A 23,976-nucleotide genomic window follows, 5' to 3' on the forward strand; every position below is an offset into this window, starting at 1 on the left:
GATTCAATGCGAGGAGACGAGGCCCTGGGTCACGTAACTCTTTTCTCATAACTCTACACATTTTTTTTTCTTCGGTAAATAGCCAATTTTACGACCACGATTCTCAAGGTCCACATTATCAAATAGTAGACTGCAATTCTGCAGTTTGTCCAACAACAAAAAAGTGACTAAAAGGGTGGTTTGCAACCTTGGCCCCTGAGTGTGCTTTTGAAGGTAAATCGGTCTTCCACTTCATCGTTCGTTTCTTGGTGATCATTTCAAATTTCAACAAGATGATAAGTTTCATCGTTACAGCTATTGTTGCTTTCGGTAAGTAAATCAGGAACGAGGTACATCTAAATTTATTGAATTTTCCTTCCGGCGTGAACTGAACACGAGCGACTAATGCTGATATCATCATTGAAAATAAGAACAATGTAGTGTATTGAAGTAATCTAACTGCCTTCAGTAGTACTGGTTGAGTGTTAAATTAAAACATCATCAGACTCATGAAATTAATGAGTTTGGGTGCTGACTACAAGACCTGAACGTTGCTGAACTAATAATCAAACATAATATGTTGTTTAATGCACAGTTTACAAGTCAATACAGGAACATTCTGTGCACATAATGCATGTACTGATAAATGGCTCGGTAGTTTAGCATGGCTTTGTTTACCCAAAGTAAGATTTCCTCTTGCAGTGAGATAAATAGGATGGCAATTGACAGTTTTTCAACGATTGCAATAACAAGGGTTGATAACATGAAATGCAAAACTCTCATTTGACTCTCAGGCTTGTCTTTCTAAATGATTATTTCATTCCCAGACTTTTAAGCTGCCCATCACTATGCGAACGGCCGGGCTAAAGTGATGACAACAACATTGCAGCGATTCAGTTTCCGTTTTGTTCAGGTTGCAAAGTCAACCTACTTAGCTAATCTGTGTGCGTCGATCAACCGAACTCAGTGAAGTCTCTGTTCAATTTTGTTCACTGATTTTAATTGAACTTAACTAATATGCCGGGAAAATGGAATTGGTTCTTTGGAAAGTTGTGTTTACCATCCGCCGGCGCGGGCTAAACCTGCATCACACAAACATTCAACAAAAATAGGACTGACTCACTGCAACAATAAAATTTACATTATCTATCTTTCATTTTATTTCTTTTCTTCAATTTGTCTTTCCCATTCTAAAGTAGCTTAGTTGACCGATGCATTTGTTATACTATCTACAACTTCTAAACAAATCGCAAATTCTAAGCTCCAGCCAAAACTTAGAGCGTTTGCCATGACAATTTCAAAACTCGCAAAAATATTAAAGGTCGTATAATTGTCAGAAAACAAGGAAGATGGCCTATGACGCGCAGTTTAATAAAAATTTCATTTAACAAAGCAATCTAGGAGCCATTAGTTTTCCATAACACTCTCCTTATTTTTATTTTATTTTATTTTATTATTATTTTTTTAAATTTTTGCCCCCTAATAAATGTAGACAGGGCCAAAATGTCATACTAGATAGTCTTAGAATAGATGTAGTATCATCCGACCGCGTACAAGTCTTGTACGTGGTTCTTGATGTTGCCATGGATTTTAACACAGATTCTGATATTTAGGTTGTCTACCGCGGTGCGGTACCGGGCAGTCAGCGGTTGGCAGTTGTTCCTTCATGGAATACTATTGCGCTCTCCGATATTACGAATCACTCTTCTTTAAAAGGCTATATGAGGACCCTTCTGCAGACTGCGGGTAAGATCACTGAAAGTAAGATTTCTTAAAACAATCCTTTTATCAATCATTTAATTAGTTGAGGGTGCTTTTAATTAATGAATAAAACCTCAAAACTACTATGAAGATCACGGCTACGTCATTTTGCTCGCTAGATGTCCCAGAAAGAACTTATTTCTATAAAAGAAATATTCGAATTTTACGGTATCATGACAGGGAGATATTTGTTTACACTCTTCTTAATCCTATTTAGCCTGGGAGTTTTTTCGTTCGAGAGCCTGGGAGTATTCACTAAATAGTAATCAAAATTATACGGTGTGAAAGACGCCAAAATGACTTCACATATTTCAATGTCCGCCATCTTGGATCCATCATCATGAATCTCAAAAAAGTTTCACGGTAGTTAGAAGAGCTTCCAAATTGATCAAAAAATAAAGAATTTAGAATAAAATCGTCATAAAATTCAGATGCAATTGATTTCAAAAATAAGCAAAAGGAAGCTAAGACGTTTCGAAGTCATCTTGACCCCTACAACAACAACAACAACAACAACAAAAACATTTATTTGTACTGAATTTAGAGGATTGCATTGCATAGAACCATTGTCAAGTGAAGAAAAGAACTATGGAGATGTTTAGTAATGTATCAAACAAGAGAGAAGAGAAGAAGAGTGTTGAAAATACGACGCGCAACGGTGTATTTTTTACGAAATTCGAAGGGTTTGGATAGCCGATAAAACACTGTCTCGAGTTCTTGATATATCTTCTCAATCGAAACAAAAACCAAGGAATAAACGGAGTAGTAAAATCGTCAAAATCTATGTTAATTAAGACCGGGTATCCAAACCTCCTTCACAATTGTAATTTTCTTTGTTTTAACTTGATGAATTATTAATGAGTTTGAGAAATGTATATGGCATATATATTTTTATTTGCTTAATGGAATCTACACGAAATCGTGATATGAAAATAGAAAATTTGTATGCCGTTCACCGCGTTTTAGCCATCTGAAACGTAAAAGTTCACTTCAATCCAGCGTAATTCCAATACTGGTTCAAAACTGTTAGGATTGACGAAGGATATGTATATTGTTTCTCCTGTTAAAATTTTTTTGTTCTTTACAAAAGGCTCCAATTTTGGATCTTGTACTACCGATATTTAGCTAAAGCCGAGAGTTGCTTGGGTCGTTCAGAAGAGGTAGAAGTTGCCAATGTTAAGGAACTCCAATCGTTATACTGCAGTGGTTTAGACCTGGAGATACCTCTTGTGTCCTCTCTACCCCCCTGCTCCGACCAGCATAAGAACAAAGTTGAAGAGTGCATAAATGAGTTCGCGACAACGTTTTCCAAGGACTCCTCGGATTCATCGCTATGCAGGTATTTTTAATAGTTTGCTCACAAAATGCAATATTCCAAAGTAATTGCACGATTTCACCCCATTGTTTCCTCGTAGTTTTCATGCACGCATGCAGTTGTTCATATTTTTTTTTATTTCTACTCCCGCTGAGTAGGGTCTATACATGCATTGTCCCGCAATATTTACACCCCCCCCCCCCTCCCCAATCTAGAGACTAGCTTCACGTAATGTGAGACTCCACCCTACCTCCCAGATGTGCTTTGAGACTATTGTGGTCGCCTGCTTAAAAATCAGAAATGTTATCCAAGAATATCATGTGAAGCTACCTTATCAGAGAGAAATCGCCGTAAAGGTTTAAAGTCTTAAGTACCGGGTTAGTGAAGGGAGACTTTTTTAACTTTACCGTTGTCTTTATTACTTACAAAGCCAGGATTACAAAATATGTAAAACCTACTTACGAAAGAAAGTTAGAATACAAGACCTGCGAGACTTAAAAAACAATAAAGCAAAACAATTACAATGCACAAAATACAATACAGACAATAGAATACGAAGCAACTAATAAGGATACACTATATTACTAGCCAGCTACAATACGAAGCAACTAACTAAACCAGCAACTGGACTAACAACGACGCAACTAATAAAGATAGATTATAATAAGGGAGACTTCTTACTTCTTTTTTTTCGTGGTTTGTCTTTATCGTAACAGGAAACGTGGTAAAGCCAAAATGTGTATATTCCTTCTTGTGCTCGTTGTCCAGGGAGCTGTTGAATCGATGTTGTAATCTTTCACTTAAGTATCATTAGATTAAACCATAAGTAGTGCCTCTTTCCTTCCAGGACTAGTTGGGTGGGCAAGATCGCAAGCGCGCGGGAATACGAGAAGACGCGACACGCGGCTGGCGTTTTTCGAACGTATTCACCACTAATCCGAATCGTGATAAAATAGAGGAACTAATAATAGTTTACCCAACAGACTCTGTGCTGTAAGAATTATTTCATTAGTTGCACAGCTCATATACATTGTTGTCAATAGACTAAGAGGGCGTTACCACCCCCCCCCCCCAACCCCCATAAAAAAAAAAAACATCAAGCTTATTGCTAAAGAGCACGTAGAACAACAACTTATGCTGGCCAATTTGTGGAGTATTAAAGGGAAATAATTCTATATCAGACTCATATATTTTTGTAGTTGAAACAGCGGGATTTTGGTTTTGACAAGTTTTTTTTGGCGGTCGAGAAGACAAAATTGGAAATCTCACGGATTATAATTTCTTAGTGTTGATATCTCTGTGCCCGATAGGAATCAATCAATCAATCAATTTATTAAAGGTTATTGCGTGGGAGTGAGGTTGCCCTCAGTATCCGAGCCAGAGGATCATGCATAAAACGCATGACTAAAATAATCCCATCTGAAGGGAACAGAGGAATCCCATCTGAAGGGGACGGAGCCCCCGGGGGGGGACTCCCATAAAAAAAAGGACGAGAGTGCTCGCCGGAAATTTTGAAAAGAAGTCCTTAGAGGTACCAAGATCATGTCTTGTGGGCGTGGCTTGAAATTTCTTTCGCCCCTGAGAGGTACCATTTCTTGAACAATACATTATCCCCTATCGCATTGTTTTTGGGCTCAATACCCTAAAAGGTACTACAAAAGCTCCCACTGTGAACCTTTCGAGGCTGAATTCCCTTAGGGGTACTAAAACCATTCTTTTTTTTACCCCTAACGAGCAACACTGCCATTTTTCAAATGTGAGTCAATCTCGTTTAAAGCTGGTTTTCCCTAGCGCCGTAGTCGTAAGAGAGCTTATGACCTAGTGAAAATCAAACATCGGAGTCGTAAGCGGAGTCACGAGCTCAACGGAATCAGAGTCAGAAGAATCAGAACGTTTCTATTTCTTCCAATTCCGTTTACGACTCCGTCGCTTATGATCATGTCACCCACAAGCCCTGGAATCGAGCATTGTGATTGGTTTATTCTTCCGTTTCTGCTTTCGGCTCCGACAATCTGGTTCTCACTAGATCGTAAGCGACGGAGTCATAAGCGGATGGGTTTTCTGCTTCCGACTCCATCGGTTTGATTTTCACTAGCTCGTATCGCTCTACGCTTCTGATTACGACTCCTACTACGACTTCAACGTTAATTTTGTTATTATTATTATTATTATTATTATTATTATTTTACAACAGTAATACAACTACTAATTACAGAAGTGATAACTATTTACAACACTAATACAACTACTAACACTATTGACTCTAATTAACAATACGATGCAATTACACATGCTACTTACAGTACTAAAATTTGCATAATTTAGTCTACAAAACGATACATTTACCCTTTTTAAGTTACGATACTAATACCATTACTGATGCTTCTTACATTCATGTTATAACAATAGTAGTAAAACACTAATAACTGATTTTGCCACTGAGACTGATTATATAATATAAATTGAATTAATCAATTTAAATTTCGCATTTTTCAGCTTTCCATTGCAAAGATAGCGCTGACTTCAATTCGAGAAAATAGTTTTTTCCAACATTTTGCAATAATAATAATATTTTGAGTTTGCACTACTAAAATCCCAAACTTCCGGGTGAGGTGTGGGCTTGTATTTGGGGGAAGATCATAGTCCTTAAACAGTAGCTGTATTTTAGATGGTATAAAGTTAACTCTTCAACTTCAGTGCTAATGAAAACCAGCCTTCAGGAAGCGGATATAAATTGGGAAGATGATTTTGGCCTTCCGAAGGGTTAGGACAGAGCGTTAAAGTATCCCCCTATTAAGATATCTTCTCGAGTTGCTGGTTTAGATAGATCATTCTGGTACGGTATGGTAGGATATGTTTTTTTTTCTTATCGAGATAGGGGGTGTGGAGTGTGAAGCCGTTTTTTTTTTTTTGTTTTTTTTTAAATTTCCTTGTCCAGCAATTGAGGGTCTCAATAGGGTAACGTGGTTTTTACGACTAACGGTTAATTTATTTTCCTATAGGTAACGGAAACCTCAAAAATTACCTAAGTATTTTTTTTTTAACTATTCCATTGTTTATACCTTTGGGAAAGAGAGAGAGATAATGAACCAAACAAGGAGCGTTTTAATACCCAGTTCTGTTGAATTGAAGGACTTTTCAAGAGCGTATCTCTCGTACTGAATCTTGAGGGGGGGGGGGTACTCCCTTTGGTGGCCTTTGCGGGAAGGCTCCGCCCGAAAGGAGTACCTTTTTCAGGCGTTCAGGTATATAAAAGGCTAGGGATTTCACTAGTTGAGGTATATGAAAGGGTAGCGAAATCTGTCATTTGGCAATTTTAAAGGGCCTTTAAGGTATCGGGACCAACAAAGTCCTTCTGTTAAACAATAAACTCCAAGGCTGATACTGCGAAAAAGAAGTTTCGAGACACCAACACGACAAGAACCTATAAAGCAGGATCCCAACAGCGGACAGCTGTTTTGTCGTTATTGGGACTCGTCAGCACTGCGTAGCGAAAATATGTAACGCCAACCCAAGAGCCAACGCACATAAACTGCAAAATGACCCGTTCACTCTATCAAGTTCCGTACTTTGAACATTTCACCGCATGGACAACACCATGCTTAAAGGAGAAGGTCACTCCAAAAAGTCTACTTCTTTTGTCTTCGCCTATTAGCAAGTAAACATTTCTATTCAGCTTCTCCACTCATCGAAATTTCAGCCTCTGAAGTGCCAGCTATCCTGAAGAAATTCGTCTCGAAAGAAGCGGCTTCGGAGGCCGCCATTTTGAAACTATCTTGGCAGCCAGGCCGTGCTTATGTGACGTCATTCCGTCCGACCGGAAATTGGCGGGAAGAAGAAAAACTTGCAACTGACTTGGCATCCTTCACAGGGTCAGCAAAATCTATTTTTCCAAGTGATTATCCACTTCACTATCTTCAATGCCATCATTTCGAAGTTTAAAGCATGTTTGGCTCAAAATAATATGGCTCAAGAGCAGCCATAACCCAGAGTGCTGTTTAAAAGGCTCTTCGGAAGCCATTTGGACAAAATCTCTCGGACGGAATGACGTCACGAAAACGCGGCCTGGCTGCTGAGTAGTGTTCAAAGTGGCAGGAACGATGTTCGAATTTTGGGCTTCTTTCGAGACAAATTTCATAAGGAAAATTTGCACTTTAGAGGCTGAAATTTCGGTGAGTGGCTAAATTTAGTGCAGTACTTTTTTTTTTTTATTGACAAAAGATATACGTTTTTTTTGGAGTGACCTTCTCCTTTAAAAAGAGCGCAGCGTATCGAATCTGAAATGACCTACGATCAGACACTTCTTTCACGCAATATCAGCCTTGATGTCTTGTGTTTTTCATTAATTTTTTTTGGCTGAGATCCCTTGTAGATCCTACGTTAGCAGCGTTTTTCGTATGCGGTCCCTTGCAGTTTCTGGTTTCTCAAGTCTTTCTGTTGCCAGTTACAGTGCTTTGCTCAACTTCCTCGTATCAAGTAAATCTGTGGGCAACATATAACCACTGGAACATGCAAAAAGGACCAAAATTAGCAAACTTTTGAGGAAACAAAACGTCCTTTACTGACAGATTCACAGACTATTTAAAACAAAGTGTTCAGTGGACCATCGCCAGTTCGCAGAACAAGGAGGCGCAACCTCGTTTCCAAGCTCTTATCGGGAACGAGGTTGAAAGACCTACCGGAAATCTATCCAGGATTCCGCGCGAGGCGACACGAATCTTTTTAGCTTACATAAGCAGATTTTGAGCTTAGTGTTAATAACATCTGAAACCGGCAATACTAACCGAAGTGAGGGTTGGAAGTTGTTTAAGCTCCAGGTGAACATTAATCTCTCGAGTTCAAATTCCTCCGCATCGTTCGTCAGGCTGTTGATGACCAATTTCTGCACCATGAATTGTCTCTTCATTTTCGCCGCTGCTTTTTTAGGTAGGCACATGATGGTTCATAAAACTCCGACGGTATTTTCGATTAGAAACTGATATTTTTCCCCGCAATGTGATCCCTGCAGCCTGCCCATGATATAACTCGACAGATATTAATATTATTTTCTCTGTGTGCAAAAAGTCGCTCCCACTTTCTTTTACGCATGAATTCAGTATACAATCAGGAAGAAAGTCAATTTTAAGTCGAGTTTCCTTTTTCTATATGTAAAACAGATCCTCAAACTAAACATGAGCGACTCAGAGGCAAAGAATTATTATTGGACGGAAAAGAGAAGCGTTGCGATGTAATCGAGTTCACTTGGTACTGATCAAATATAAAATATGTAAAAGCAAGCTTTGGGAGTCCGAATATTGTGTAACATTGCACTTAAAAGGACCTGAACCCACAATCAAGCCTGTTCCATGCAAGCCACGTACGCTTACAACTCAGAATATAGCTGTAATCTTTGGTGAAAGCATGTATTATTCTGCGGCGTACTGACGATTTTGTTTACAACGAGTAAGCCCCAAGAGAAAGCGGAAGTGACTTCCGCTTTCTTGTTTGGGTGATGGCCATCGCGGACTGAAAGTGAAAGTGACGTCATCAAATTCTCAAACCCAAAACTAAAAAGTAACTAAAGGCTTTCTTCATCAGGCATAAGTGGTACTAAATTCACATCTGTTTACAACTTTCCAGCTCAATAGCGTCCTTCGTTTGGAAACCAGCGCATTTTGAATTGCGGAGTTATGGCGGTGCGTGACATAATGCTACAGACGCGTTTGTCGAAAAATGTACACTTATCTCGTGATTTTTAGCCATTGTAGGAGTTAAAGTGTTAAGAAAAGTGCTTTGTGTAAATGTTTTTTTGGTTCGGTTCAGAAAATCAGTTGACTAGATAGCCAAAGTAAGTTCCAGATGTTTACATTTAATTTTCCGGCCGCCATATTGGAGGAGCAAGGAGGTCCTCCAACATCGCCATACTAGGCTCTGTAATTTTGCGCGGAACATTTCGATGAATATCTCAACTTTGGGACAACGCACATGACTAAAACTTGGAGAACTGAATTATTTATTTATCGTCTATAATATCACAATTTCTTGACTTTATCCACTGAATGGTTTTTTATTATATTTTTTATTGCCTGACAATGAACACACTCTATTGATTCTGTTTTTGCGGCGTGTTCGTAACAATGACGTCGATTTCAGTCCCTATCAACTTGTACATGAGGTTGTTAACAATAGTTGTGTCTCCAGTCGATCGGGTTTACTGCAGTTAGTAAAATTAGGAAAACATTGCGCGTGTTACTGCATAAAAATAGACCCACATCATCGATTGTCAAGTTGTTTATTTTCTTCAAGTATTATTTACCCAAACGTAAAAACGTTACAAATCATTCAAGCGACAAGTAGTATACTAATCACTCATTCCAAAATACTCGCCAAATATATTGTTACGATAACTTAGAAGAGCTCTAGTTAGTTGACAGGCTGACAATCCCCAGAAAAACAGGAAGAAGCCCGATGAATGTATATCTTGGAAGCTGTATGAATATCCGCAAAACCAAGTCTTAGTCAGCAGTTTCAGTTTCTAGATTAAACATAATCTGAGTATGTTCATTGTGTCAGAACATTTTAACAACAAATGGCAAAACTAAGAGGGAAAAATATAATACGTAAAATACGGATCGCGTAACTTCAGTTGAGTTCGAGAGGTATGTATTTCTTCGACTTTTTCTGGAAGAATTTAATGCTACAAAGATGCGCTCACGCGCAAGGATAACAAGATGAAAGTACGGATAGGTTGACTAAGTGAGCAAATTGAAGAAATTGTCTCCTTTTTTTATACATGATCAAGTCAGCTCCGCTGTAATTTTTTCTTTTACCCTGTTTAAATAAATACTATCACTGACTGGCACTCATCACCTTCACTTCCACTAGCACTCATCGCTACAGCTACTGCTACTGCTACTGCTACTGCTACTGCTACTGCTACTGCTACTGCTACTGCTACTGCTACTGCTACTGCTACTGCTACTGCTACTGCTACTACTGCTACTGCTAATATTGACTAACTGTTATTTAGGTTGGCTGCAGCAGAGCAATGCTGAGCTACCAGCAGTTGGTAATTGTTCATTCATGGAATACTATTGTACTGTTCGAGAATACGAAACGCGCCTCTTTAAGCGCTTATATGAAGACCCAGCTACAGATTGCGGGTAAGATTGCATGTTAATTTTAATTTTAAAAAGAATGCTACGATCGCGAGGATGCACTTGGATTATCACCACAATGAGAAATTCCCAACATTTAGATGGCATTGAAAATGGCGGCTTACGCACTTGATACGCGCAATGCATTATGGTTGACTAGGATCCTTTAATCGGTAAATCCATACGGAAGTAGCCTAAGTGAATGTCTAACTTATTTACTATTGTTTTAAACGCTTGACGTTAATTTACGCTCGGGATGTTTTTGGCTTATTATTTAGGCTTCAGGTTTGGATATTGAACTACCACATCTTAAAACAAGCAGAGAAATGCTCAACTACCGGAAATCATACAAAAAGCCTGCACGCGGCCGATATAAAGGAGGTCCAGTCGCTATACTGCAGTGGGTTGGACTTGGAGAGACCTCTGATGTTATCCCTCTCTCCGTGTTCCAACAAGCACAAGGAGGCAGTTGATCACTGCATCAGTGACTTCGCGACAACCTTCTCCAGTCACTTTGCGCAGTCATCTCTGTGCAGGTAAAACATTAGATCTTTTCCTTTTACCCCTGATCACAGTGAATAGAGGGGAAAGGTTATGGAGCCTGGAAAACATCATAGGAGCCAGCAAAAATGGCTACATTTACGTTGGAAGGTCCAAGACCTTGCACGATCTTTTGTTTGCGCTCATACACCAAAACGTTTCCATTGGTTAGTTTCTCAGTCAGAAGTAAACAGCTATTGTGTTTTAAGGTAAGGTAAAGTCTGTATATGAGCCAAGTGGCCCATCAGGCCGGCGCTTATCCCGGTTTCCGTAGCATGAAGCGACTAGGAGTATTTCTACTCCCCCCCTTGGATGGGATGCTAGTCCATCGCAGGGTTACCCTCAGCATTAAGATCGCCGGTACCCATTTATACACCTCGGTAGAGAGAGGCACTGTGAGAGTAAAGTGTCTTGCCCAAGTGCGCAACACCATGTTCCCGGCCAGGGCTCGAACCCGGACCGCTCGATCCAGAGACGAGCGCACTAACCATGAGGCCAGCACGTCTTGAACTTGTTATTGTGTTTTGGTCAAGACCCTGGTGGTAGGTACTGAGACGGGTTGCGTAGATAACAGGGAGTAGGGAGCGTAAGCAAACCACTACGACAACGGCAACGACGACATTCCAATCTTTTCCTCTAAGCTCGCTTTTCCTTCCATCAGCACCAAAAACGCGGACTAGGTCAAGTTCGATCTGATAGCCCTGGATTCACTGACTCTTTGTCGTTTCCGCTTAGAGCGGATTGCTAGACAGTTCAAAATGAGTACGCCGGGCTTGCTTAAAATACTGCACTTAAGACCAGAGTCCGTTTTCTGAGTATTGACTAAAGGAAGGCAGGCACTGGAGATGAGATTGACCGCATAGCTCATGAAGTGATACTTATGATCTATTGGAGGACAGACGCATAGGTCGCATAGATGACGTAATTCAGTAATAGGTCACAAATGACGTCCAAATGTGGTAAGAACATCAGTGACACACTCGGCTATTGCCTCGTGTGCCACTTTTTTTCTCCTACCACATGTTGAGTCATCCGTGGTCTATTACTCAACAGACGCACGACAACATGGAATTTATTTGTTAAGTACAAACCGGCTTTGGACCTCGCCTTTGTTCAGACCTCACCTTTGTTCAAAAGTGATCTGGAAACCGCATTATCTCGCTCAGTAGAACAACAGAGTTGCTTCTTGATTTACTTTTATTTCTTGTCTCATCATCATGTTTGGTTTCATTGTGACAGGAAACGTGACAAAGCCAAACAGTGTACAATCTTCGCGTGGCGCACCCACTGCAATCACTCAAATGTGACCGATGGTATCCTAAGAAAGGTCATCGGTTCCTTCAATCCCTTTTGTGACGGGGACAAGGATCCACAGGCGGAGGAATCCGATCAGTGTGCGAAGTACCCCAAACCTCCTGATGATGGTGTCTCAAGTCCCAGCGAGCAACCGGAAAGTAAGAGTGCAGCAGGAGAGAGAAATGGCGTCGTTCCCTATTTATTTTATGTAGTGCTTTTCGTAACATCAAATTGGTACCCAAACAATCTTATTACAATCTGAAGAGGCGACCGGGGCCTAATGGTTAAGGAGTTGAACTTGTAATCCGAACGTCCCAGGTTCAAATCACCCCCCTTCCATTAGATGTATTTGTGTTTGGTAATCCCAAATTCAACAGTTCCACACTTTTATACACCGTAAACTTCCGAAAGTAAAAACCCCCCGAAAGTAACGTAAAAAAGTTGTGGCCACTAATAAAGCCCGAGAGTAGCGACTCTCCGAAAGTGGCGATTGTCCATGGGTAACGAGCCCACCCTAACCCCTCCCCTCTTCTCGAAAATAGTAAAACCAAGGTTCAATAGTATATACTGATTTGTTTAATCAACAGTCAAGTCAAAGGTTAGGTACCGTAAGTTTATAACAAGGGAAGGTATCGCTTATGCCACGAAGTGGAGCTGTAAAACGTGAATTCGTGCTTTGCGCCGTGTTAAAACAAAACCCGTAGAATTTACTTCAAGTAACAAGAACGTACTATAGGAAACTTTGATTTAAATTTGTTTAATATCATTTTCAACTGAAGCATATTAGAAGGAACGTTTCTTCAAATTTAAATTGAAAGCCTAACCAGTGCACTGAGATATTGTTACAGCAGACTGACATATAGTACAAAATGTTTACGGTATCTGACAAGCTTTCCTGCTAACCAATGACAACACGGTATAGACATGACGAGCCCATGCACCCATATGGCAGCACTCGATCATAGATTTAGACTAAGACGAAGAATTGTATCTCGTGTTTTAAGAACTGTTTTTACGAATTCCCGTCTTTTATTCCGTAAAAAGCGCTCATTCCTACCAACTTTATAGAATGTTTTTTGCTCCCCGAAAGTAACGACCCTGCGAAAGTAGTGATCCCCCGAAAGAAGCGAGCCCCAAAGGCGGCTAATTCCGGAAGTAACGAAGGTCGTTTCTTTCGGAAGTTTACGGTGGCTAACTGGTTTAACCCCCAAAAGTTGGGATTTTTAACAAGTTTCCGCTTATTTCCAATATTCGATCTGCAATGTTTGTATGTTATGCGACTGAAAGGGCCGCAATGTAATTTAGTAGTTGACCAGTAATTGAGTGTACCCTATAACAAATATAAGTTAATGAGTTAAGTCGATTTTTAATAGTGTTAGGTGAAAATATAGGCTCAATAAGGTCTAAGTTCACATGGACTGCAATAGTACAAAAGTGGGATTTTTTTGGTGTGTCAAAAGTTGTACAATTAAAACACTGTACGAATAGTGCACTAAATAAATGTACTTTCAGCAAACTTTAGATATACACCTGGATAAATAACAATTTTATTATATGGCTAGCTCCCTGAGCGGGCAAGATGAATCAAATCCTGCGCTGTGATTGGCTACCCGAGCGGGCGAGATGGAGCTATCTTGCTCGCTCGGGACTACCCGCCATGTCCCGCAAGAAAAATTTCCCCGAAATCCACATAATAAATCCTTTATGACCAAGCTTGTTCGGTCAAGATGGCCGGATATTGGCCTCGTAGAAAAAACTCGCAAAAAAAAAAAAAGCTTGGCCAATATCCAGCCATCTTGACCTCACACTTGGTCAATAACCCATATGTATACAATTTGTATTTGTATTTGTCGCTGGTTCAGCGAAGGAAAACTCAACTCAACTCGATTGCCTGTATACAGCTTTCAAGGCTGAAAACACAAATCAAAGCTGACTTTACACAGCTTTTTAGGCTGATCGAGACTACAAATAGCAAGTGTATATTAGGAACTAGCTTTGTTGGGATCGCCATTCGTGAGCTGAATTTATCTAGGCTTCAAGCTAGCTTTACTCATTCTGCAGCTGAGTTTATTCAGGCTACTTTCAGATTTCAAGCTGACTTTATTCAGCCTTCTTTCAATTGTACCTAAGATGATGCAATCTTGTTTCCTCACTAGTATAAGTAAAGTAATCTGTCCATTGTGATACGATTTCCTGACATCTCGACGACTTACGATCTACGTCGAAGTTGAAGAAAGAGGAATAAACGCGCGAAGTCCCAGTTCTCTGAGTGTCCTTCTTTCCAGTTGTAGCAGTGTGATCCGACGGTACTTTGAAACCCGTGACAAGTTCCTCTCCCGCAGTAAGCGAGTTGCTCCGAGCTAATTTCCGAGTCGAGTTAATTTCACTCAATCAAGTGACCAGGATTCCACTGAGCCAGTTAGGCCCCTCAACGCCAGTTTCTTTTAGAGTTCAGAGCCGAAAAACCCGTTGTTACATCAGTATCGACTTACTTTGATTCTAGAAAATTTCAACTCGGCAAACTCGTGCAAATTTTGGCGTTGTATTCGAAATTTAAGACTATTTCCATGCTTCAGTTTTAAAAAATTTATTTCTCTTTCCACGCTTAATAAACATGTCTCGGGTTGGGTGGAGATTAAAGTTCTCAGGATTGAACATTTCATTGGCTGGAGATGAAATTTCGTTATAAATCGGTAGCTGACATGGCTGGCAAAGTTTAGCATTTAAAATAAGCATTTGTTGCAGCTAAGTTAGTGAGTGATTTATGTGATTTCAATAACACAGGAAGTGCTTGCACAATTTTCCGAGCCAGAGACTCATGCTAAGGGTGCTCAGGACAGCAATAATAATACCGTAAAATTTTGACAGCAACGGCCCCTCCCGCCCGAAAATAACGTCAAAAAAATTGTGGCGTTTATAAATCCCGAAAGCTCGCTGCCTCTTCCAATTCCCCGATTATGACGAGACCAAGATTCGATAGTATATTTATTAGGTCAGTCAATAGTCAAGTGATAGTTAAGACCGGTCAGTAACTTGATGACGAAAAGGCACTATAGAACAAAGAAAGGTATCGCTTATATGTCCTTATAAAATGAAATGTCTATTCGTGCTTCATCAGTTCACGATAAGCAGTTTTCATCAAGTAACAGGAATGTACTAACAACAGGAATCTTTCTTCAAATTAAAACTCTATCATTTTTAACAGAAGCGTATACGTATTGAAAGGAACATTTCGACCATTGCACTGAGATATTGACACAGCAGAATTACATACATAGGAGTACGTCGTGACGTAGAAACAGTTTATGTTATCTGACAAGTTTTCCTGCCGGTTAAATAATAAATCAGTAAGTTTGTAATAGTTCAGCTATTACGAGGAAGAAACGGAGAATGGATGAAACTCGACTTTTATCCATTCTCTAAGTGTTGTCTTCATTTTTTATATATACTTTTTTAGGTCTCGAAAATTTCTATACATACTTTCTCGACGATTTAGACTTTGTACTCAGATTAAGTCACTGGCGTGAGATCTTCATCCTGGGAGTGTTAGCAAAGGTGTTATGGTTTTTGATGAAGACCCGACCATATCCGAAGACATTCGAAGGTTTATGCGTACGTTCTGTAGATTTCCGAAGGCAGTCCGAGAGTGCGTTTTGCCAAGCAGCACGCCATTGTCAGTACTTTTCCCATAGGGAAATTGTATCGTCATTTACACGCACATTTTTTTTGTTTCAAGTGGTTATAGTTTACATATTTTCATCCCCCCTCCTCCCTGTTAAACCCTGTTCAAATCCCCCTCTTCACTGCTGCATGTAACCGAACGAATTTTTGCCAGCTGTTTTCAGACCATCAGCTAGCTTGAAACAGTAGGTAGAAATCCATCTGCAATCGTGTGCAAGGATCTCTGAGCTGTTTTGTCTCAACCTCAAAAATGGCAACCATTTCACTAACATAAATTTTCTTTATTGGCCCTTGATAACATTTGCACATGAAGGCTACTGAGATAGTAACTTACTAAGGGTTTTTTAATTAAGAACTGAAACTCCTAGTCAAGTGTTCAGTTAGGCTCACGGCTACTGACAGCATTCTTGCTTTGAGTGAGATTAAGTAAAGGTAGGTAAGGTTCACTGTTGGATTCAGAGGTATTGAAGAGGGCAGGGGGGGAAGTGGGGAAGGCAGGGAGACAGAGAGGGGGTCAGGGAGGAGGGGGAAAAGAAGATCAGTGGTGGGCCCTCTCTCAGTTTCTTGGGGAAGACCAGAGTGAAGGTAGGCCCTTTCTTGCTCCTTTAAGTTGTTGCAAGATTTGATGAATGTGGCATAATGCATGTGCAGATCCAGAATTTACCCATACACACCCATTAGAAGGTCTGAGGGCATGGAGGGTCTCAAATGCCAAACATTTTACTGCCCCTTTCAATAACATGTGGACTCTAAAATTCAAAGTTCAACCGAAACAAATGTGTTTTTCGCTACCGTCAATCAAATGTTCGGCAGACCTCCCAGCTTCCAAGTACTGCCCAGCATGTGGTAATCAAATTGTTCAGTTCAGACAATGAAACAGTGCTCGGCAGTAGTCAGAAGGTGGGAGGATCTGCCGAACAGTTGATTGACGGTGGCGAAAAACACATATGACAGTTGAGCTTTGAATTTTACATGTAGAGTCCACATAATATTGAAAGGCGCAGTAACGGAGAGGATGAAAACAATCATGGCATTGAAGGTGATACACTAAAAGGTTACCAGTTATTTAGCCCCCATGTCAATTAGCCCTTAGCCAGTTATCCCCAAACCAGAAGTTGATTAGCCCCATATTTACATTTAAAGAATGAGAAATAGGCAGTTCTCAACTTCTGGTTGGGGGCTAAATGGTTAGGGGCTAATCAACTTAATGGCTAAACAACCAGTTACTGATTAGTTATTTTCCATTGCTGACTAATTATTCACAGTAAAGAACATCTTTACAGTGTCCATTGGGGTATTAGGAGAGCAGACTGCTCCCATAGACCCTCCCCAGTATAAACTCATTCTATGCTGAACAAAAATCCAGGAAACTGTCCCTTCATGACAGAGGTACCATTGTCACTTTGTCCACTGTTTTCAAAATTAAAGCATACTCCTGAGCATTGGATTGTTTTCTCTCCACCCAGTCCACGCCATGAAAAACTTCCTGATATGGCAGCTTCAACAGAGTACCTTGTACTCTTTTCTATCATGATGGGAGCGTCAAACAAGACTTCAAAGCCCCAGTAACAGCTTGACTTGTAAGGTACATTCTGTGAAGAAAAACATCCTATCCTGTTTACAACAACTGAAGAACAGCTCAGATCAGTTACTTTAAGATGCAATGAATACTTTTCATTTTGATTTCCACAGAAACATATGCCATACAGAATGATAGTTTGGTCTACAGAGAAGACAATGGAGTCCTTTTTGCCAGGGCCATAGAACCAGCCATAGTCAACAACAGCATCAAATCTACATAACTGTTTCCTGTCCAATCCACTTCTCTTTTCCTGTTTAAATCCCAGAATTGATGTCAAGACTGAGGAAAAATGTTTTATGATATCAAAACACTCTTTGGGAGATAGAATGTTGGACTCCAGGACTACATTTGCAAATTCCTCCTCTTTCATTATCGGGTAACGAATGTTTTCCACAATTCCTTCCCCAAGTAAACTTCTTTTTAGTTTTCCATTGGGAAGTAGGCCTTGTATTTCACACTGGTTGTTGGCCCAAGAATTCACAGCCTCGAACAGTTCAACTTCACTCACAGACAAAGAATCTCTTTTAACTAGAGTTTCAAGAGTTACTTTGTCAATTCTAGTGAATTCATCCAATTTTATCACCTCAGAGGTGTGTTTATCAATTACTTCCCAGCAACTAGCCTCGACTCCTTCTTCTTGATCGTTTTTAGCTTGCGTAAGAAAATTGATCACGTTCGAGGCATTTAAGTTCTTCCTGAGAAATTCAGTGCATTTATCGGAAAGTAAAGGTAACTTGTAACGTCTTGACAAATGCAGTACTTCCATTACGTTGCTTACGTTCAAGATCACTTCATCGGTGTAGATGAAGCGCAACATCTCCATTAGACTCTCATATTCATAGTCACTGAGTTGAATAACGTCTAACGTTTCTGGTGTGTGAAACATGTCAAAGAAAACAGCGCTGCTAATGGACAAGACGAACTTGTGAGCCGGTATCTCCTCCACTTCCCTCGATTTAAAATCACCGCTCCACTTTCCAACAATAAACTTCACATCGCTCAATAAATCGTTATTAAGCATAACTTCGATCCTTTCTTTAATGTTCGGTCTTGGCACTTGCCAGTCATCTTCAGTGAAAGACATGATGGTTCTGTTATTGCTGTTCCGTTACTGTTTTCTGCTGTTTTGATAGGTGTTGTAGCGTGTTATATGACGTGTTATATGAAGACTGCAATGTCACCCGTTAACTACCGCTGTCCTGATGCTCCGCTTAGTTGACCGAAGTCACCAAGTCACCGCCGTACTTCCGCACTTCCTCACACTTGCAAAATATCGAACAATGTGCGCATTTCTTGGGACGGACTGGCAAACGACAAGAACTACAATTAGAGAAAGAACCAGATTTATGTTTAATAACGATCTTATAAGCGATGTCAAGTTTACTGTGCAAGGATCGGATGGCAGTACAAATGAGATTCCAGCACACAAGTTTGTCCTATCTATAAGTAGCCCAGTGTTTTACGCGATGTTTTATGGACCAATGGCGGATGCTTCAGACACCATTGCTTTATCTGACTGTGAGTACGAGGGTTTATCAGAGTTGTTCCGTTTCATGTACAGCGATGAAGTTAACCTAAGCAGAAGTTGCGTGATGCAAGTGTTATATTTGGCAGAAAAGTACATCTTGCCCAGCCTTGTGAGTGAATGTCTCAAATATCTACGTGAAATCGTTGACGAATCAAATGCGCTTTGCATTCTTGCGCATGCATCGAGATACAGCGAACAAAATAAAGATCTTGTGAAGCGTTGCTGGGAAGTAATTGATGAACACACTGAACAGGCTATCCAATCAGAGGAATTTGTAAAAATTGATAGATCAATACTCGAAGCATTAGTGGATAGAGACTCCTTGAACATTCAAGAGATTAACCTGTTCGAAGCCGTCAACAAGTGGGCAGAATATCAGTGCGAACTAAAAGGCCTGGTGGCAGATGGTTGTGTGAAAAGAAGCGTAATTGGTGAGAAAGTAGTGACAAAGATTCGATTTCCAGTGATGAAAAAATTGGAATTTGCCAGTGTTGTGCTGGACAGCAATATACTACTACCTCATGAAGCCTTTGATCTGACAAGATATTACTGTTTGGCATCCCAGTCTCCAAGGGGATTCCTTAGCACCAAAAGAATTGGTGGACTAAAGCATTGCCAAATGTTTGACTCAGTTATCAATTTTGGCTGGGCTCATTATGATGAAATGAAATGCACTGTTTATCTGCGTGTGGACAAAGCTATCAAAGTGCATGGCATTCGTCTTTTTGGTAGTGATGGTGAACAACAGAATGTTACTCTGGAAGTGCTGAATTCCTCAGGAAATGTGGTGATGGCTCATAAAAAGGGAACAATTGCTCCAGTACAATTACAGTTTAAGTCAACTCATTTCTATGGCAGTGATGTCTTACTTGAGCAACCAGCTGATTTAGTGCAGGAAACAGTGTACTGTCTCAAAGTTTCTTTTTCTGGGTCAATTTTATGGCATGGAGAGGACATGTTACAGTCTGTCCAGTGTTCAGGTGTGACATTTAGGTTTTCTGCCGATGAAAAAATGAAAAAAAGTGCACTTCAAAAAGAATTTCCTGAAATTTTGTTTACTCTGAAGTGAAGCAAAATCTCCCAGGCACAAGATTGATCCATGAGCAGCAGGACTAGCTGATGGTGAATTCTGGTCTCTGAGAGTGGACCGCCTTAAAGTTTTTTTCATGGTATTGCTAAAGAAACTGCATGATCACACCATGATGTTTTGACAAGTGGTCTCAATTGGCAGAGCTATTCTTAGACTGGGTAATAGAATTTCGAAACTTTGCAAGCGACCTTCAACTGTTCAAGAAGTGTTGACCCAAAATGGCACTTGTTCCGCTGCAGGGTTGTCACTAAGTGCCGGCTGCCGGCGAAATTCACCGGCTGAGAAAGAGGTGATTGCTGGTTGGATTTTGGTGAGTGATCAATTGGTAAAGGACAACAAACGGTTTTTAGGTTATGCACGTACAATCATTTAATATCGAACCAACTAAATGGAAATTTTGGAATAAATTCCTGACTACCTTGAGTATCGGTGCCACTATAACGAGTAAAATAATTGAAATATAATCTTGTTTTGAGCACTTGTTAGCTTGTTCTCTATCCATGTACTGCATCCGCCATCTTGTAAATGCGAAGCTTGGTAACCTCACATTCAAGGTGTTGCAAAAGGTCAGGAATTCTTTTCCAGGTCTCTCTTGAAAAATGGTGACCGGCTGAATGAAAATCTTAGCCAGGAGACTATTTTCTTAGCTACAACCCTGCCACTGACTGTAAGATTGGAATCATACCAACTTTGTGATGTTCCAGGAAGTAGCGTGACACCACCCACAGAGGGTTTGTTTGATTTGATCTCATACCCCCAGAATTTCCATTGCCCTTTGTTGGAGCAGGTGCGGATATTTCCTGGAACCACATATTAAAAAATGTAAACTCTATTAACAGAACTGTAACAGCTCTCATACTGTAAGCTTGAAATTCTGTTTGTTGTGATAGCATAGCAGCAGTTGTTGTTTTGGGGCTAGGGGCAGTGGTTCTGGTTTTTTGCTCCAATACTGGGTATTGAGTCATTTACGAGTGTTGCTACCCAACCATTAATACTATGCATATTGTGGATTTTACATAGTTCTCTCCTTTAAGATATGTATTTCTAGAATTCAAGATTGATGGGATAAATGAGGTGACTCAAGTAAGTTTGATGAGAAGGAGTTGTAGACAAGGAGAGAGTAGCCTCTAGTCAGTATAATATTTATCCCTCATCCAATTATCCTGTGCTTCTCCTGTTTTGAGAGACACATTGGGAACTAGATAGATACATATTAGCACTGATGACCTAGGCATTGAATACAATTACAGGGGCGTAGCCAGGATTTTTCGAAGAGGGGGGTGGGTCACACTTTGGCAGAGTGAGGGTACTCACCAGATTGTCATGTCACTTTTTTCCACCTGTTGTGGGTTGTTTGCTTAGAAAAGGCTTGCAAAAGGGGGGTCACAGGCACCCTCAGGACCCCCTAGCTACCCTGTGACATTATGCTGTTGGTGATTGCGTTACAAATTTAGCCGTTTATAAGACAATTGCTCCAAGTGCTACGTGTAGAAAACAGTTAATTAAATATGGCTTACCATATGTTTGCATTGCATTATTTTGATGTCTCTGAGTTCCTGGAGGCGGTTTAGAGCCATTTAGGCGAGTTTTAGAGATGGACCATTAGAAAAGTGATGGGGGTGGGACTTTTTTTTACATCCACTGCCTCTGCAGAATTTTTTTTTTGGGGGGGGGGGGGTAAGTCCCCTGCACAAATTTGTTTTTGGGTGGGAGGGGAATATTCTACTGTTGCTGTCTTAATCTTGCCACAATCTGATTGCCTTTCACATGGTCATTTTGCTTTAGTGTCAAAATTATACTCCAGGGCAAACATAACCAAATATCAGACACATTTAACTGCTATTGCCTAACTGATGGGGCTGCATTGCATTTTTTTTTTGTTTGATATTGAGGGAAATGTCAATTTTATTTATCCATTCCCTTGAACCCGGAGCAGTGAGTCAAGGTTTTAGCTGCCGCGTTGCCCTTCAGGCAAATACAGTTTGTAAGCCCAACAGTGCAATTTACTCTGCAGGGTTTTTTTTTTCTTATCTTCACTTCTTCTTTGCATGATTTGTTTTTCAGTCACCTTCCCTCGCATGGTTTTTTTGTTTTTTGTTTTTTCCCCAACCACCCCCCCCCCCCCCAATATCACTTTTCTAATGGTCTGTCACTTACTTTCTGGCGGTTTGCTTCCCTTTATAAGTTATTCAATGCTTTCATGTGGTATACCACATGCGAAATATCCAACAAGTAACTTGTATTTTTTCAGTATACACACAAGCCTTTCAAACCCCTTTTGCCATTGCTCCCCAGTCTACCTCATTCTCAGGGTAACACTCTTTCTCTAACCACATATCATCTTGACCTTTAAATTTGAAATCTTTATTTGAAAACCTTGACCGGCTGCTGGTCATTTATGTAGCCACAGCGAATTTTAATACCAAGCTGTGTGGTGAGCGATTGGATTTTCCCAGCCGTCCCCAGACTCCACAAAATTCTCGGTTTCAAACTGCGTATTTAAAATTCAAAATGGCCACCATGAGACCAGCCTGCGTTGTAGGTGAAAACGGAAAGACGAAGGGGTCGCCCGTTCTTACGTCGACGCTTTGCCTTTCCCTCCCCCTTTTAACAAATGAAACACGGTCGAAATCCAGCGGAAGACCTTAGTTTACAATGAACGGAGCAAGGTTTCACATTTACTTGTTTTTACTTGAAGGTTCTGCCTGGTTCAATTCCATCTGTTACCATCCCCCCGCCCCCCGGGCATATCCGCGGGGATTTGGCATTGTTTTTTTATTCTGCGTCCTATTCCTCGTCCCCAGGCACGAAAAAGGAGACAATTCCCCGCCCCCGGGACTCCTATCTACCTCAACTATGTCTGTATGTGCGATAAAAAGTTGGCAATATTGGTTGCTATACAATAGCAAAAACAGACTAACCCGCCGGTCTCGCTCATTGTTACGTTATTGAAACGTAACGAAATATCTAACCTGGTTTCACTTATTATGTATACAGGTTTTCCGATCGAAACCGATATCACGGATGCGAGGGTTCCCCACGGTGAATGTCAATCTCTTTAATTTTATAATTTATAACCGTCAACCTTGGATTCTTCTGTTAACCAAAGTTCTAAATAGACGTGATGAAGGTTTCGGACTGTAAATTATATACTTTTTTTTTCATGAAATTAGAACTTTTGTCCGAATAAGCCATCAAGCAAAATATCCAGATTGTGCTTAGCCTCTTCCAGCCGTTCAGTTAGTTGAGGCACAGCGCGGAAAACGTCGCGCAAAAAGAAACATCTTCAGACACGCCAGAGAGTGCATGCTTTTCTACTAAGGGGAAGGGGTAGAGGTATATAAGGTGACCATTGGCATCGATGCTTTCATCAGCAAACTTAAAAAAAGGAATCTTAATACCAGGTCGATCTGAAACCAAAACTGAAAGACACCTTAGCAGTATCAAAAATGTAGAGTTGGACAGGGTTGAACTCGCAACCCACACGAGGCCCGCGCGTGAACCAGTTAAAGAGCATCAAAGTACAATGGAACCCCGTTAATACGGTCACCAACTGGCCAAGAAAATCTGGCCGAATTAATCTTGTTCGTATTAACGGGATAGGGCCAAACCTCGTGCCTGCGGGGTGAAATTTAGTGACGTCTCAGTAGCAGATATATCACAGTTACACTTGCAAACCATAACTGTTCTTTAATAAACATTCGGAACGCAGATATAATTGTAAAAAAAAAAAAAATCGAAACTTGAATCAGTAGCTATCAGTGTGTAAAATATTAGCAATGGAAAGATGAACATAACTGGTTTGAGTGGCCGTATGAACGGGATAAAATTTCAAATTGTGTATGTGTATGTTGCCCCCGCGGGGGAAGAGGTTCTTTGGGAATTTCTGGGTGGGGATGTGGCGCTGGGACCTTAGCTGGAACCCTTAGCCTATACCAGAGCTAGTTTAGCTGAATTTTGCTACCCTGTACTAGAGTAAACTCCCCAAATCCCCCCATCTATCGACACTATTGAGGCTGATTTGCGTAAATTTAAACTTGCCAATTTGATTTGTTTATATTTTTGAGT

The 23,976-nt window shown here is 40.4% G+C and overlaps 4 protein-coding genes across 5 annotated transcripts; 3 read left to right on the top strand and 1 right to left on the bottom strand.

Moving 5' to 3' along the window:
* The first annotated feature begins 272 nt into the window (after positions 1 to 272).
* On the top strand, positions 273 to 3,847 carry LOC145503406 (uncharacterized). Its single transcript, XM_081482864.1, has 4 exons — positions 273 to 309; positions 1,593 to 1,725; positions 2,831 to 3,079; positions 3,772 to 3,847. The coding sequence occupies exons 1-4, from the start codon at positions 273 to 275 to the stop codon at positions 3,845 to 3,847; spliced, it is 495 nt and encodes a 164-aa protein (XP_081338990.1).
* A 3,458-nt stretch (positions 3,848 to 7,305) lies between these two features.
* LOC145502831 (uncharacterized) lies at positions 7,306 to 15,202 on the top strand. 2 transcript variants are annotated; one of them, XM_081482223.1, is made up of 4 exons: positions 7,306 to 7,981; positions 10,065 to 10,197; positions 10,470 to 10,727; positions 11,971 to 15,202. In XM_081482223.1, exons 1-4 carry the CDS (start codon positions 7,927 to 7,929, stop codon positions 12,287 to 12,289), a joined length of 765 nt encoding a protein of 254 aa, XP_081338349.1. In that variant the 5' UTR covers positions 7,306 to 7,926; the 3' UTR covers positions 12,290 to 15,202. The 2 variants fall into 2 exon arrangements, with proteins under 2 accessions (XP_081338349.1, XP_081338350.1); XM_081482224.1 differs by having other exon boundaries at positions 7,933 to 7,981; positions 8,212 to 10,197; positions 11,971 to 15,201.
* Positions 15,203 to 17,048: 1,846 nt separating this feature from the next.
* On the bottom strand, positions 17,049 to 18,374 carry LOC145503407 (BTB/POZ domain-containing protein 6-like). The gene has a single exon (XM_081482865.1). The coding sequence runs from the start codon at positions 18,372 to 18,374 to the stop codon at positions 17,049 to 17,051; it is 1,326 nt and encodes a 441-aa protein (XP_081338991.1).
* A 22-nt stretch (positions 18,375 to 18,396) lies between these two features.
* On the top strand, positions 18,397 to 22,645 carry LOC145502897 (BTB/POZ domain-containing protein 6-like). Its single transcript, XM_081482296.1, has one exon. The coding sequence runs from the start codon at positions 18,493 to 18,495 to the stop codon at positions 19,885 to 19,887; it is 1,395 nt and encodes a 464-aa protein (XP_081338422.1). The 5' UTR covers positions 18,397 to 18,492; the 3' UTR covers positions 19,888 to 22,645.
* Positions 22,646 to 23,976: the final 1,331 nt, after the last annotated feature.

Source organism: Orbicella franksi, chromosome 11 (genome assembly GCF_964199315.1).
Source record: "Orbicella franksi chromosome 11, jaOrbFran1.1, whole genome shotgun sequence".
NCBI classification, from domain to species: Eukaryota; Metazoa; Cnidaria; class Anthozoa; order Scleractinia; family Merulinidae; genus Orbicella; species Orbicella franksi.